At 45.4% G+C, this 14,384-nt stretch overlaps 1 protein-coding gene across 15 annotated transcripts in view; it reads left to right on the top strand.

The window, feature by feature from the left end:
- meis2a (Meis homeobox 2a) overlaps positions 1-14,384 on the top strand; it is a 104,303-nt gene that overhangs the window by 31,528 nt on the left and 58,391 nt on the right. For 14 of the 15 annotated variants that reach the window (XM_045717086.1, XM_045717103.1, XM_014193733.2 and 11 more), the window contains one exon: positions 7,017-7,162. In XM_045717086.1, coding sequence (XP_045573042.1) covers positions 7,017-7,162 — 146 coding nt within the window. The remainder of the gene's footprint in view (positions 1-7,016; positions 7,163-14,384) is intronic. The other variant, XM_045717090.1, reaches the window with a different exon arrangement.

Raw genomic sequence — 14,384 nt, 5'->3', positions numbered from 1 at the left:
GCAAGGCTTCTAAAGATCTGATCTTTAAAAGTCAAGGGATGCACCTAGATAACCTCTGGGAGCAATTACAGCAATCTGATTTGGGAAAAGCTGAGGAGGGAAGAGAAGAGTATTCACAACGTTGTTGTGCGAGCGGCGCAGTGTACAGTGCAGACAGAGAGAAGTTGAGGGGGAACAGAAAAGGGTGGAGTTGTCAGGGAGGCAGCGAGTGTGAAATCTTTGGTCTAGACCCAAGGCCCTTCATTAGGCACTGATCCCTGTCTCTGGAGCGATGTAGGGGCAGTCATGGGCATCAAGACACCCTTTTAGTCCCCCCCCCCCCAAAAAAAAAGAGTAGAGCAGCGGTGGGGCGGGTGGTTTGGAGGGCCGCTCCCCGTCCCCTTTGCCATTCATGCAAATTGGATCCTGACATCTGCAACAGCCTGCCTCCTTCTTCTACACATCTTTATTCCATCTCCTTTCTTTTGATAGTTTTTTTTTCTCTCCAAATGATGTTCCTTTCCCACCCTGACTGGATGACAGGAACTATAGAAACCTCCATGAGAGAGTAGCGTTACTCCTCCCAGGCCCAAGTTGGAGTCACAGGCTGAGACTACAGGATGTTATATGAGTACTCTTTATATAGATTCAGTGATATCTTTGTGCAGATAATCACCTTTTATCACACCGAAGGAATCCAGCTAGGTTTCTGTAAAACATTCCCCCTTAAGGTACATAAACAAATAGGAGTCCTTGATCATCCTGCAGGAAACGTTTACACACAGCTGTACTTGTTGATGAAGTGGCCCTAAAGACTTGCTCGGCACAAATGCAAGGTTTGTTGACTCCTAAAATCATCAGCACCAAGTGATTAACCAACTAATGAATAGTAGAGGCAGAGATCTTGGTCAGGGCTGCTGGAAAAATCAGAGTCGCAATCAGAGAGAGGGCCAGGAGCAAGAGCCATTGTTAGCCTCTCAAAGGCCCTATTTATGATGTAATGAGAGAAGCTTCTACCTGTAACAACACTTCATTACACTGGTAATTAACCCCAGCCCAGAGCCTTTGATAATATGCATAGCCCGGTTCTCCCAAACATCAGGCATATTGGCAGATGATTAGGCCCCAACGGCACTAGGAAGTAGAGTGCACTCTCCTTTGTGGCACCAGGAGAGAAGCTGTAGGAGAGTGTGGGGGGGGGGGGGGGAGAAGGAAGGGTGCCTAGTTTTGCTTTTAGCCCCTATTTTGAGTAAAAAGTAAATGAGCCTCACTGGCTCTAAAAAGTTTGGCCTCTGTCCCCCCCAACTCCCTCTTTACCCCCTCTCCCTCCCTGCCCCTCCCTCCTCTTATCCTTCCCCTGCCCCAACCTTACCTCCTCCACTCCATCCCTTTCCCCGCCTTCTGAAGTACAGAGAGATGTGCACTGTGGGCCAGAGTAAGAGCTGGCCCTGTGAGAGGAGAATTAAAGAGAGAGAGAGAGAGAGAGAGGCCCAGTATCTGTGGAGAGACGATAGTTACCTGCAGCATTCCTGGAATGACCGAGAGGTATCTACCTGATGGCAGGGTTGGGGGGCAGGAGAGCGGAGAGGGAGGCGAAGGTGCAGGAGTTGAGCAACCCAACAGCCTTGCCTCGCCTGCTCTCCTGCCTGTTTTCCAGCCTGCCAGCCTGTCTTCCCACATTCAGGAAAAAGACATCTAATTAAAGCTCGTATTCCACTTCATTTAAGGGAACACTTCATTATGTGTTTTTCTGCAGAGACAACTGCACATTACTCCTCATGCACAAGGACCCACTCAGTCAGTCATAACTGTCAGATCACACACCAGATGTAACCGCCTTAAACTCTAGCTTTATTCCTCTAGGTGTGTATACAGGCTACACGCTGGGGGAAAACAGATCCCAGGTCACTCTGGCCTGGTGTTCACCAGTGGTAAAATGGTCAAAGGCAGCGAGGCGACACCTGACTTTGGCGTTCAAAAGGGATGAGGGCGGTAGGGAGAGGAGGGAGAGTGTAATTGCTGCGACAGGTTTTAGAGCTGTTAATGACTCCTGGAATGGCGCTCCCAATTTGTCACCGTGCTTGGTGTTTACTAAGTTGTTGTTTTATGGTCCAGTGCTTGTTTAAGCAGAGATCAGGGAATAATCACCCTAAAACATCGCTGGCCTTAGTGGCCAACAAACTAAAACAATTCCAAGTAAGACATCTCATCTATAGTATGGTTCTGAGTGAGAGGGATGTATAGGGCTTTTTAAGGATATATAAAAAAAACAACATTTTACATAGGAGCAGGAGGATAGAAGCGTCAAAACAAAAAACGTTTTGCTTAAGGGATTTGTCATATTGCTAGAATTTTGGAGTAGTTTTTTTTATCTGAGGCGTTAGCATATTGCTAGCATGCAGTTGGGACTAGAGAACCTGTAATCCCATGGGCAGGAACAGAGCGACAGAGGGCCAGCTATACCCCTGCCTGCTGGAGTGTGAACGGAGGCGCTGCTTGTGTGTGTGTCTGTCTGTGTGTGTGTGTGTGTGTGCCCACGTGTGCACGTGCGTGTGTGCGTCAGGAACATGTGGTCCCACTGCCGTAGAGGGCCCTGCGTAAATCCTGAGTAAATAAAAGGGGGAAAGGCTGGACAAAAGAGGAGCCCCCACCGCTTCCCTTATTCACAGCCATTTGGGGGACTGAATGTGCTAAACGTCGCTTATGCCGGCTGAAAAGTTGAGGAGAAAAAGAAGGGGAAAGGAAGGCATTAAATCCCGCCTTCTATTCTCTCCTTTCTCTCTGGCCCAGCCTGTGAGGGTGGAGGGGGTGTGGGGAGGGGCTGGAGGTCCAGGCATTGTAGAGACCCAAGGTAAAGGAGGCATAGAGGGCCCCTGTTGTTCCCCTTGTGTCCCTCTATTTCCAATGGCCCGAGCACTGTGCCCTGGGGCACCCCCAAAAAAGCTGCCCATCTCGGCCCAGCCTGTTAACCAAGGAAGCCCCTGTCTCTACCATAAGTCCCCCACACCCACTTCGCCCTCTCCTTCTCTCCCTCCCCGGTGTGGCCGAGTCGGGGTGAGCATGCCTGAGTAGCGTTGCTCTGCAGGGGGGGCGGAGGGGTCCGTTGTAATTAGTCACTTTAACCACAGCCTCCGTAAGCCACTGCCTCCACACTCATGCTCCATTACCCTGAAACAAACACCGGAGCCCAGCAGCATAAATCCTCTGGTCAGGCTCTCAAAGCATACACGCTGCCAATCTAGCCATTATCAGGAGCAATCTGCATGAGTATAAATAATAGCGTTGCGCTGAGGACAAATAAGTGTGCGCTATTTTAGAAGCCCACAATGTGTGGTTTTGAATGTGGTTTCTGAGTTATTACTCAGTCATGTATAGTGTGGGTGGACTGGAATGGTAGGGTAGGACATTCTTGTAGTATTGATAGGGCCACAACCTGTGTAACTAGTGGTTTCATAGTGTTCTCAGTCCTGGCCCCTAGTGCCTCCCTGAAGTGCTTAATGCCCTCTAGCCATGAAGACTGTTCTATGGTGTCATTGTAGCCTTCAGCAGATTGCAGGACATAGTGTAGTGTACGACACCCATTATACTGCGTACACCTGCTATCGAAGACCCAGACCCTGAATAAGATTTTCTTATTCATACTAACAATTAATGAAATGAATGAATGAATGAATGAATGAAATTGTATTTTCGTGTCAAATCGCCGGTTGGCAACCCATCCCATAATAATTGACACATAAACAATAATTCACTGTGATAATTCAATGATTATTCTTTTTCCAGTGTTCTCTGCAGTGCGCATCGCATAAAGAGTGAGAAAATGTAAGACACAAATCAATACATAATAGTAAATATGTGTGGTGGTAGTAATATATTTATATTTACAGTCCTTTCGCAGCTCGTTAATGACCTCAGCCCTGAGAGATATCTGAATGCATTTTTAACACCCGCCCATTGCTGATGAGAGACTTGATCTGACCGTAATGTTTTCTAAGCCTGCACGGTTGTTTCTGTGTTTGGTTTGTTTACTCGCGTGCGCTCGCTCTTCATCACATCCGGACATTCCTTGCAGCCTTCTCTCTCTCTCTAGCCGTGCACATACTTCCATTGTTAGCACTTTAAGTCATGAGAGAGAGAGAGCGAGAGAGAGAGAGAGAGAGAGAGAGAGAGGGGGAAATGGAGAGGAGAGAGAGAGAGAGAGGGGAAATGGAGAGGAGAGAGAGAGAGAGAGAGAGAGAGAGGGGATGTCTTTTCCCGTCTCCAAGGGTGCTGCTTTTCCAAAAGTGCCTGGGGCTACACTCCAGCACCTCCCCTCCCCCAGGCCCTCTGCCCGCCTCCTAATAGCCATCCCCCATCTGTGTCACACGGGCAGCTGATTTTTTTTCTCCACATTTTTTTTGTTGCAGAGTGCACATCCACACAGGTTAAAATGCCAGAGTTGCCAGGGAACAGTCAGAAGCCATTAGCGTTTGGGACAATTTGCCCTGCAGCACTCCTTCTCTGGCTCATAAGAAAGAAGTGGGGGAGGATGTAAATCACCAGCTCTCCTTTAGATGTAATGAGGTTGTGTAAGTTGGGCCCTTCTCTTCTTCTTTCTTTCTTTCTTTCTTTCTTTCTTTCTTTCTTTCTTTCTCTCTCTCTGCTTCCTCACTCCTCTCATCCAGAATCATAATTTCTTAGATTATTTCCACCTCTTTGGGCCAGCCTTCACATTCTCTCTGGTTACTGTGTGCGTTGTCTGTGTACACATTGTGCAGATGTACTATATATTTACATGTTTTTCTATGTATGTCATAAAGAGCAGCTCATGTGTAAGACTCCATGATTGTGTGCATTAGGCATACGTACAGTATGTATGCGCATGTGAAAGAGAGAGAGAGGATTTGAAAGCCTGGGAGTCTGATTTCACCCTTGCTGGCCGGGGCAGGAGGGAGTGAGCAGGCAGGGTAATGAAGTGACAGGTCAGTCTGTAAATACGCATGGGTCGCCCCAGCCAGGGGGAGGCTATCGCATTGCAGTGAAAATGGAAACGTCAATAAAATGAATCTGCCAGCCTTTTGGCCACTGTGACTCTATAGGATGAGCCGGATGACTCCCAGCAGGAGATTAACTTGGAAACTAGCTCTGAAAAAACAACAAAAACTAGAAATACAAAAACAACTTCAAGTGTAACATTATTTAACCCAAAAGGCAGCATTGTGAAGTGTAGAGGACTGTAGGGTGCACTCTGGTTGCTGGTTATGTTATTGAAGTGGAAAGCAACACTGGAGGAGTTAGACTAGTCCCTGCGTCTGGGTCACTTTTCCCAGGAAGCCACACACAGTCACGCTGGGGATACAGCTAGGTCCCAGTATATTGGTTTAGTCTTTCCTGAACAAGGATTCGTACTTAGCGTGGGATTTATGGAATTTGATGCTAATGAATGTCCATTCTACAGTGACAACGCTCCCAGGCCGGACGCGTCCCCTAAACCCATATGTCCTTCAGAAGGCCCGGCCACGTCTTTATCGCCACGCAGGGAAGGAGCGCAAAGTCGCCACTTCTCTGTTTCCCTCTTTCGTGTGGCTCCCACACTAATAATGTGTAAGGAAAACACAGCACACAGACAGACAGGCAGGCAGGCAGGCAGGCAGGCAGGCAGGCAGGCAGGCAGGCAGGCAGGCAGGCAGACAGGGAAAATTAGAGAGAGAGAGGAGGGGGAGACAGACCTTTATGCTGCATGTCCTTGTATTCTTCATCTATTTTGCATTTGACTATGCCGCCAGTCGGATCCGTTTTCTTTCCTCTCTTTTTAGTGTTATTAGTTCAAATATTTATGCAAAATTAGGGCTTGTATAGGTGCCCCTGATTGATGCCTCCCCAAAAACAGGAGGACATGCAAGTCTGAATTTTGAGAATGCCGGGGTCCTTCTCAGCCTTAGTGAAGGAGTTTTTCAGATACATAATTTAGATGCCCTCAAGGAAGGCTTTCAAGGCATTTGTGCCCGAGGGTAAGAAAAAATAACTATGACTGTTAAAAGTAAATCATTTTTGCTAATGCACAATTAATGGCCAGAGAAGAGGAGACAGAAAAGGCGAGGGCACAAAGATGGAAATTTTGGTTTAAAGGAGAAAGACTGCCTTGATATGCACTTGTTTTCCTCCCGAAATCAAACACTATTGGAAATTAATGCAGGGAGGGCTCCCGAGAGGCGCAGCGGTCTAAGGCACTGCATCTCAGTGCTGGAGGCATCACTACAGACCCTGGTTCGATCCCGGGCTGTATCCCAACCGGCCGTGATCGGTATTCCCATAGGGCGGCGCACAATTGGCCCAGCGTCGTCCAGGTTAAGGGAGGGTTTGGCCGAGGTAGGCCGTCATTGTAAAATAAGAATTTGTTCTTAACTGACTTGACTAGTTAAATACAAAAAAAGGGAGAGAGAGCCGCCCTTCTACTGGCCTGCCATGCTAATCTGCTGGAGGAAGGGGGAGGTTCAACTCTTGTCCATTATGTGCATCAAACTGCAACAATGAACAAACCCAATGCACACCCCACTTTAATTCACAACTTACTCAATTGGGTGCCCCCGAATGTTCAACTTCTGTGGGTTTGTTTGTGTGTGTGTGTGTTCATAAGACTCCCTTCTCAGTCCATCCAGACCCTTTGGATCAGAAGAAAAGCATGACATTATGTCAAGCCTGTGGATTTAATTGACTTAATGTACTGCAGCCCCAATCTTGAAGCCTCCTTGTCATTTTTTTCCCTTCTTTCCCTCGCTCTCTCCCTTTTTCTCCTCCTATTGAACAATCTGGAGTGGAATCAGGAGCCTAGTGTTTCTGCTTCCAACCAAAACACAGTCATTAACCCCCATCCATTCCTCTCTACTGTTCTGGGTGTGAGAACTTACCTCTAGTTCTCTGTCTACAGCAAACCCCTCTCCCTCTGTGCCTAAATCCCACTACTTCTATGCAGGCATTAGTGAAGGATGTCAAGGCTTCCTATTGGTCCATCTTCTGTCCTAGGCTGCTATTTAACCCTGTGTCTTGTTTCTGCCTAGGAGATGGTTTAGAGAACAGCGTGGCGTCTCCTGGCACAGGGGATGATGATGATCCGGACAAGGAGAAGAAGAGGCAGAAGAAGCGCGGCATCTTCCCCAAGGTGGCCACCAACATCATGAGGGCGTGGCTGTTCCAGCATCTCACGGTGAGTACCCACATAGTGGAGCAGCCTTTGCACACTGGGGCCAGAACTAGGGCTGTGGCAGTTATGAAATTCTGTCAGCCGGTGATTATCAAGCAAATAACTGTCGGTCTCATGGTAATTGACCGTTAATGAACATAAACACATTTAGCATCTCCTGGCTTCCACGCATAGCCTACAAGCCACTGATGCAGACCTTTGGAACATCTACGTTTGAAAAATTCTAATAAATCTATTTAAAATAGCCTTTAGACCAGTCTAAAGAAACATGATATAAAGAAAATGTAGTATATTTCAGAAGAACATGGCCGCTGTGCCCTTGGGCTGTATATAATAATTATAATTCCCTTCTCCTGGCTGTGTGTTCCGAAGCACCTCTCACTCACATGGCTCTCTCAGATATCTCAATTCTTATTAGCCAATGTCCGTCATGTGATCGGGTTCTTGTCACACGCGCGCCTATCTCAGCTCCGAAGTAGGCTACAAGTGAAGACAGACACATTGGGGATGCACCTGCGCACGTCCTTGTTATCGAATTCCGAGGAGCATATTGAAGATGTTAGAAGAACTGTCCTCAATTACTTTTCGTCAGCCAATAAGATGAGTTGGCCTAACGAACAGCAAAAGCACTAGCCTATGTCAATCTACTTTCCTCCATAGTTCAAAAGTTTACCTATTCTATTAGTCTTGTCCTTCTGTGTGAGAAATAAACATTCCAAACATAGTCTGGGACAGTTGTGGGATGCGATAGATCCCAAATTAATACAACCGCTCGCCTCCCAATTTTTCTTTTTAAAAGCAGTGAGGCTGATGCAACAGATCAGAACGTTTAGCTTAAAATGTTGATAAACTATTAGGTTATTTGTTTACATTATAAGCGCAGCAATGTGCACACAGCAGTAGGCTATAAGCGCGAATATTCCAAAATGCAATCAATTAGCGGGAAAACACTCTCAAAATGTATCACATATGCGATTATGCATGTAATGCTTTATTATAAAGGTGCATTTTTATAGTGAAAATGATCATCCCCAAACTTGAAACTCACGCGCCGCCTATGTATGCCAGTTAGGATCTACACCGGTTGTAAAGCGGATTAATGTGTTTCATTTTAAGAAGTTATTTGGCCACTTTAGTTGTGATACAAGCCATATAAACATATAGACCTATGGGCTAGGCTACATGAGGTGTGGGACAATGATTTGAAAAAGTTGCCAAAAAAAGGCATGCGCTGTTTTTTGCCTTACTGCACACAAGCTGAGCATCATTTAAAAATGATAATATATCATTCATAAGTGATAGGCTAATATTGTCACCCATCAGAGTATTCTTGATTTAATCTTCTCTTTACATATACTAAATATTATATGTGTGAAATTAGTTTTGATTTAGAGTGGACCATTATCATGCACCTGTCTCAGAACAGGGGCAGGGGGAAAAATACATGTCATCTATGCACTTAAATAGCGAATGGAGGACGCTTTTCCTTTGGTTTATTTTCATGCCAGCCAGGTAGTAAAGCGAAGCAATGTGCTTAATATTAGGAAAGTTGAGAAATAAATATTGTAGGCCAAGCCTATAGAAAGCTGACGGGATCCTCCTCTTTTTATTAGAGGCCCTTAAAACTCTGTTTTCTCATGCAATTGCATAGCCTACAGAATTGTTGCGCAAAATGAGCTCATGGGCTCTCTTGAAGTGCTTGATTTGATTTTGAATTACATTTGCATTGATGTCAGAGTGATTAAAGAGACAATAGAGTGCTGAGTACCAGGCAGATAGTAAGTTTGGGAGGCTACTAATGACCAGCAGCAGCATCAGAGCTTGGAGAAGCCTAATTACAGTGACTAAATGGTCATGTGGAATTTAACTGCCTTCATGACTTGTGACCGCCGGTGTGGCGGTAATACGGTCACCCGTAACAGCCCTAGCCGGAACAATACCAATATCACGATACTCGTTAGTATTTTGGCAAGGAAACATTTCACTTCTTTAGGAAAACAGCCCTAATGTTGGAAACAAACATCCTGTTGTCATCCAGAGTCACATTCATTTATTTTCCAAGCTATACCTCACAATATTTTACATACAGCAGGTTTTTAAAGGACCAAAGAGTTTTGGTCTGCTTCTTGTTTTTATTTTTGCCATGGAATAAAATGTGCGGTATTGTCACAGCCCTAGTGCCCACACATCACAGGAGGTTGGGTGCACCTTAATTGGGTAGGACAGGCTTGTGGTAATGACTGGAGCAGAATAAGTGGAATGGTATCAAATACATCACACACATTATTATTATGAGCCGTGCTTCCGTCAGCAAGCTCCTGTGACACACATATAAACAAGTGTACACACATGTACACGTACACATACGCACACATACACACCTGTCACTGACTTGTCACGCTCGCCTGTCACTCACCTGTCATTGGTCCAGAGTGACCGGGTCAATTCAATCAGACAAAGCCAGTTTGCTCTGCTGAAGAGCCTCTGAGATGTGGAGGTAGTGCTGACGCCTAGCTAGTGGAACGTCAGCAGCCCTGTCCACTGGTTTGGGACATACTGCACATCACATTGCCTTTCAATACAATACTGGCTCTGTGTTTATTCTACACTGACAGCTACACTGTTTTTTCATAGAAACATTTTGCACAAACATCATCCAAACCGGAAAATGTAGCCTACATCAGTCCTAGCTCTAACTGAAGAAAGACTGATGTAACACAAGCAGTCATATTTAACTAAGTCTTGGCTGACAGAAACCACAATCTGAATGAGCTAATAGCAATTACTATTTACATTTCATCACATCACAGGTGATCTCTCCATTGATCGAAATAATTGGGTAAAACACTTAATAAAAATCTAAACTAATCCGACATTTGTGCGCGCCACCATGTTTGTTTTTTCGCGTCAACCGAAGATAAGAAGAGGAGACAAGATGAGTTTGGTCTGTTTGCAGTATGGATGTTGAAGGGGGTGTGTCGTCTATGATCATTAATTTCCCTTCATTCACTTACGGAAGTTTAGTCGAAAGATGAGTGAACCATTCCTTCACCTCATTAAAACATCTTTGGTCTGACAGACGTTTACGTGACACACAGAATGCATTGTATAATGTCAACATGGCGCCACACATAGCTGGCAAACAGCACAGCGCATCATAATCAGTACAACCTTCATAAAAGCATTTTATACACATCATAGGTGTCCATTACAATCTATGCAATAATCAGAATGCATTATTTGTCACCAGTATTTGAAAACATGTGAATAAAACTGTAAATACATTATGCTCCATACATAGATACATCATATATACATACATACATACATACATACATACATACATACATACATACATACATACATACATACATACATACATACATACATACATACTGTATGCTACTGTACAGCAGAAATGCCAACACAATATACAGAAAATAAGGAACTTACTTTGATAGGAACGCACACATGTCCAAAGTTATTATTTGTTCTAAAAACAAACAATGAAGGCAATGTGAGCACCAGCCAGAAAAAGTTTATTCAAGATTGCGCAAATGTCTACATACTTGATCTGCGGAAATACTGGGGAAGTGCTTGGGCTCCCCTCGAAGAGAGAAGATTGTCCGGCTCAGTAAAGCCTCAAACATAAATTGTCCGCAACAGTGAAATGGGCTACTTCTATGTGAATTAATGAGGAGACGGAACACACCTCAGTTCAAACTGTTAGAAAATAAAACTTGTTAGAAAATAATTTGAAATTGACAAGTTGAAACATTGCCTATAGATAATTAGCAGGTAGCACGTGTTTACTGTCCTGTTGCGTAACAATCACATTTTGGAACAGTGAGTGCATTCTGACATCATGTGCATAAAAACAAGTCATGCTGGGAGCGACCGTTAGAGATATTTGGAACTCACGCGTGGAAAGGTTAATATGCGTGCTATGTCAGTGCCATTTTTACTATTGGCTTTTACATTAAAAGGAAAAATGTGAGATGTTTTTCAAGCACTTACTGTATGTCTTAAGTATAAACAGTACCTGTCTGTTGTTATATTTCCTCTATATTCTGTCCGTTGTTTGAGGTTGAGAGGTTGCATGTTAAGCTGGCTTCTCGCCAAAACACAGAGAAGCTTGTTTGTTTGCCTCACTCTCTCTCTCTTTGCCGAACACTTAAATCAGACAACATCTGACAACGGCTCATTCACTTCAGTAGGCAAAGAGTGACGCTAAATATTCAGAGGACACGTTCATTCTGTGGATAGTTTTAGAAATTAATATCTGTGTGTGTGTGTGTGTGTGTGTGTGTGTGTGTGTGTGTGTGTGTGTGTGTGTGTGTGTGTGTGTGTGTGTGTGTGTGTGTGTGTGTGTGTGTGTGTGTGTGTGCTTGTGTTTATTATTAGCGAGGGTCCCTGTAAAGCCACTGTAGAGTCAGGAGTCACTGAACAGTGTTTGTGTGCACTGAGGTGATGCAGCTAGCCAGGCAGCATGGTCCAGGAGAAGGGAGTGTGTGTGTGCGGTGGGGGTGGGGGGGGGTCACATAGTGGGGGTTGGGAAGGTTGGGGTTGTCATGTCCCACCGCCCTCTCTGATGTCAGAACATTATCAGAACGGCGGTCTGTATTGATTTTTAACAGGGAGGTCTGATTTCAGGCAGAGAGGTGGACGGGACACACAAGCTGGTGTCTGCTGACCACGTGGCTTAGTTAGGATGGACAGAGTGATAGGATGAAGGAGAGATGTATGAATGGAGAAGAAGAATGAGGGAGGAAGGTAGTGAGCCAGGGCAGGTCAGAACCCCAGGATGATCCTGATCCCCCACTCCCTGTGCCTGCTTTTCCCAAAGCCTCTGCCCCCCTGATTACCTAACCAAAGCCCAAATAATGAGTGGCTAGCAAATACGGCCTAATTGAAAGGGCTGTAAATCCATTACATATTGGTCAGGGATAATCAGGAGTGCTTTAATCACTTTTATCTATTCAAGAGCAGCGGAGCTGCAGCAGCACAGCCCTTAGCCTTGCAGCAGCACCACACAGCACAGAGCTTATTATTCTCATCATTATCAAAATGACTTCACAGCTGTTCATGGCTAGGCTACATGGCTAGATGGTTGTTCTGTGCGTGAAGGAGGGAAAAAGGGGAAGATAGTGAGGGTTGAACATTTCGGGGGGCCACCTACCAGAGTGGTTAGACACACACACACACACACACACACACACACACACACACACACACACACACACACACACACACACACACACACACACACACACACACACACACACACACACACACGTCTCCTAGTTAATTTGGTGCACTCATACTACAGTACGTGACCAAAAGTATGTGGACACCTGCTCGTCAAACATTTCATTCCAAAATCATGGGCATTAATATGGAGTTGGTCTCCACTTTGCTGCTATAACAACCTCCACTCTTCTGGGAAGGCTTTCCACTAGATGTTGGAACATTGCTGCAGGGACTTGCTTCCATTCAGCCACAAGAGTATTAGGGAAGTCGGGCACTGATGTTGTGCGATTAGGCCTGGCTCACAGTCGGCGTTCTAATTCATCACAAAGGTATGCGATGGGGTTGATGTCAGGGCTCTGTGCAGGCCAGTCAGGTTCTTCCACACCGATCTCGACAAACCATTTATAACCTTGCTTTGTGCACAGGGGCATTGTCATGCTGAAACAGGAAACTGTTGCCACAAAGTTGGAAGAACAGAATCGTCTGGAACGTCATTGTATGCAGTAGCGTTAAGATTTCCTTTCACAAACTTAGGGGCCTAGCCCGAACCATGAAAAACAGCCCCAGACCATTATTCCTCCTCCACCAAACTTTACAGTTGGTGCTATTTATTCGGGCAGGTAGCGTTCTCCTGGCATCCCCCAAACCCAGATGTGTCCGTCGGACTGCCAGATGGTGTAGTGTGATTCATCACTCCAGAGAACACATTTCCACTGGTCCGGAGTCCAATAGCGGTGAGCTTTACACCACTCCAGACGACGCTTGGCATTGCGCATGGTGATCTCGGCCATGGAAACCCATTTCATGAAGCTCCCAACAAACAGTTCTTGTGCTGATGTTGCTTCCAGAGGCAGTTTGGAACTCGGTAGTGGGGGTTGCAACCTAGGACAGACGATTTTTACGCGTTACGCGATTCAGCACTCGGCGGTCCCATTCTGTGAGCTTGTATGGCCTACCGCTTCACAGCTGAGATGATGTTGCTATTAGACGTTTCCACTTAAAAAAAACAGCACTTACAGTTGACCGGGGCAGCTCTAGCAGGGCAGAAATTTGACTAACTGACTTGTTGGAAAGGTGACATCCTATGACAGTGCCACGTTGAAAGTCACTGAGCTCTTCAGTAAGACCATGCTACTGCCAATGTTTGTCTATGGAGATTGCATGACCGTGTGCTCGATGTTATACACCTGCCAGCAACGGGTGTGGCTGAAATGGGCCGAATCCACTAATTTGAAGGGGTGTCCACATACTTTTGGCAATGTAGTGTAATTAGACATTTCTCGCTTTATTGAGGGATCATTAGGCTTCTTTCCTGGCGACTCGAGGAATGCCAGTTTGAAGGCCTCTCACAGTTCCAATGCTCCCCTGCTCCAAAAAAGCAGAGAAAGAAGCAAAGAAAGCTTTGCAGCCTCTCCACCAATTTCCTTTAGAATTGTTTTAAAATTGCATTGAAAGAGTGGAAAGGGGAGACCCAAGAGATTGGATCCAGGGGCAGTTGGTCTAATTCAGAGAAGTAAAGCTTTCAAAATCCCTTTTTTTTCCCACTCTCCTTTATTACCTCTCCTGCTTTGAGATGTTTTCTCAAATCTTGATTTGTCTGTTGTGAGACGCCCAGGCCAGACTTGTACAAGCAATAATCCCTCCCTTTTAACCTAACTTCATTTTTTCTTAGTCAAAAAAGAAAACTAATTGAATTATCCCCCTCTACTTTACTCTATCACACACACACACACACACACACACACACACACACACACACACACACACACACACACACACACACACACACACACACACACACACACACACACACACACACACACACACACACACACACACACACACACACACACACACCCATTCGCCTTTTCTTTTAATTTGTTAGGCAAATGTACTTTCCATTTCAGGATGCGTTTGTGCAGGGGCAAATTCTTGGGGACTTTGGCCCCTGAATGGCCTATTGCAGCATTCTTCC

Source organism: Salmo salar, chromosome ssa01 (genome assembly GCF_905237065.1).
Source record: "Salmo salar chromosome ssa01, Ssal_v3.1, whole genome shotgun sequence".
In the NCBI taxonomy this organism is placed as follows: Eukaryota; Metazoa; Chordata; class Actinopteri; order Salmoniformes; family Salmonidae; genus Salmo; species Salmo salar.
Note: the sequence above shows the minus strand (reverse complement) of the source record. Positions and strands in the feature narration are given on the sequence as shown.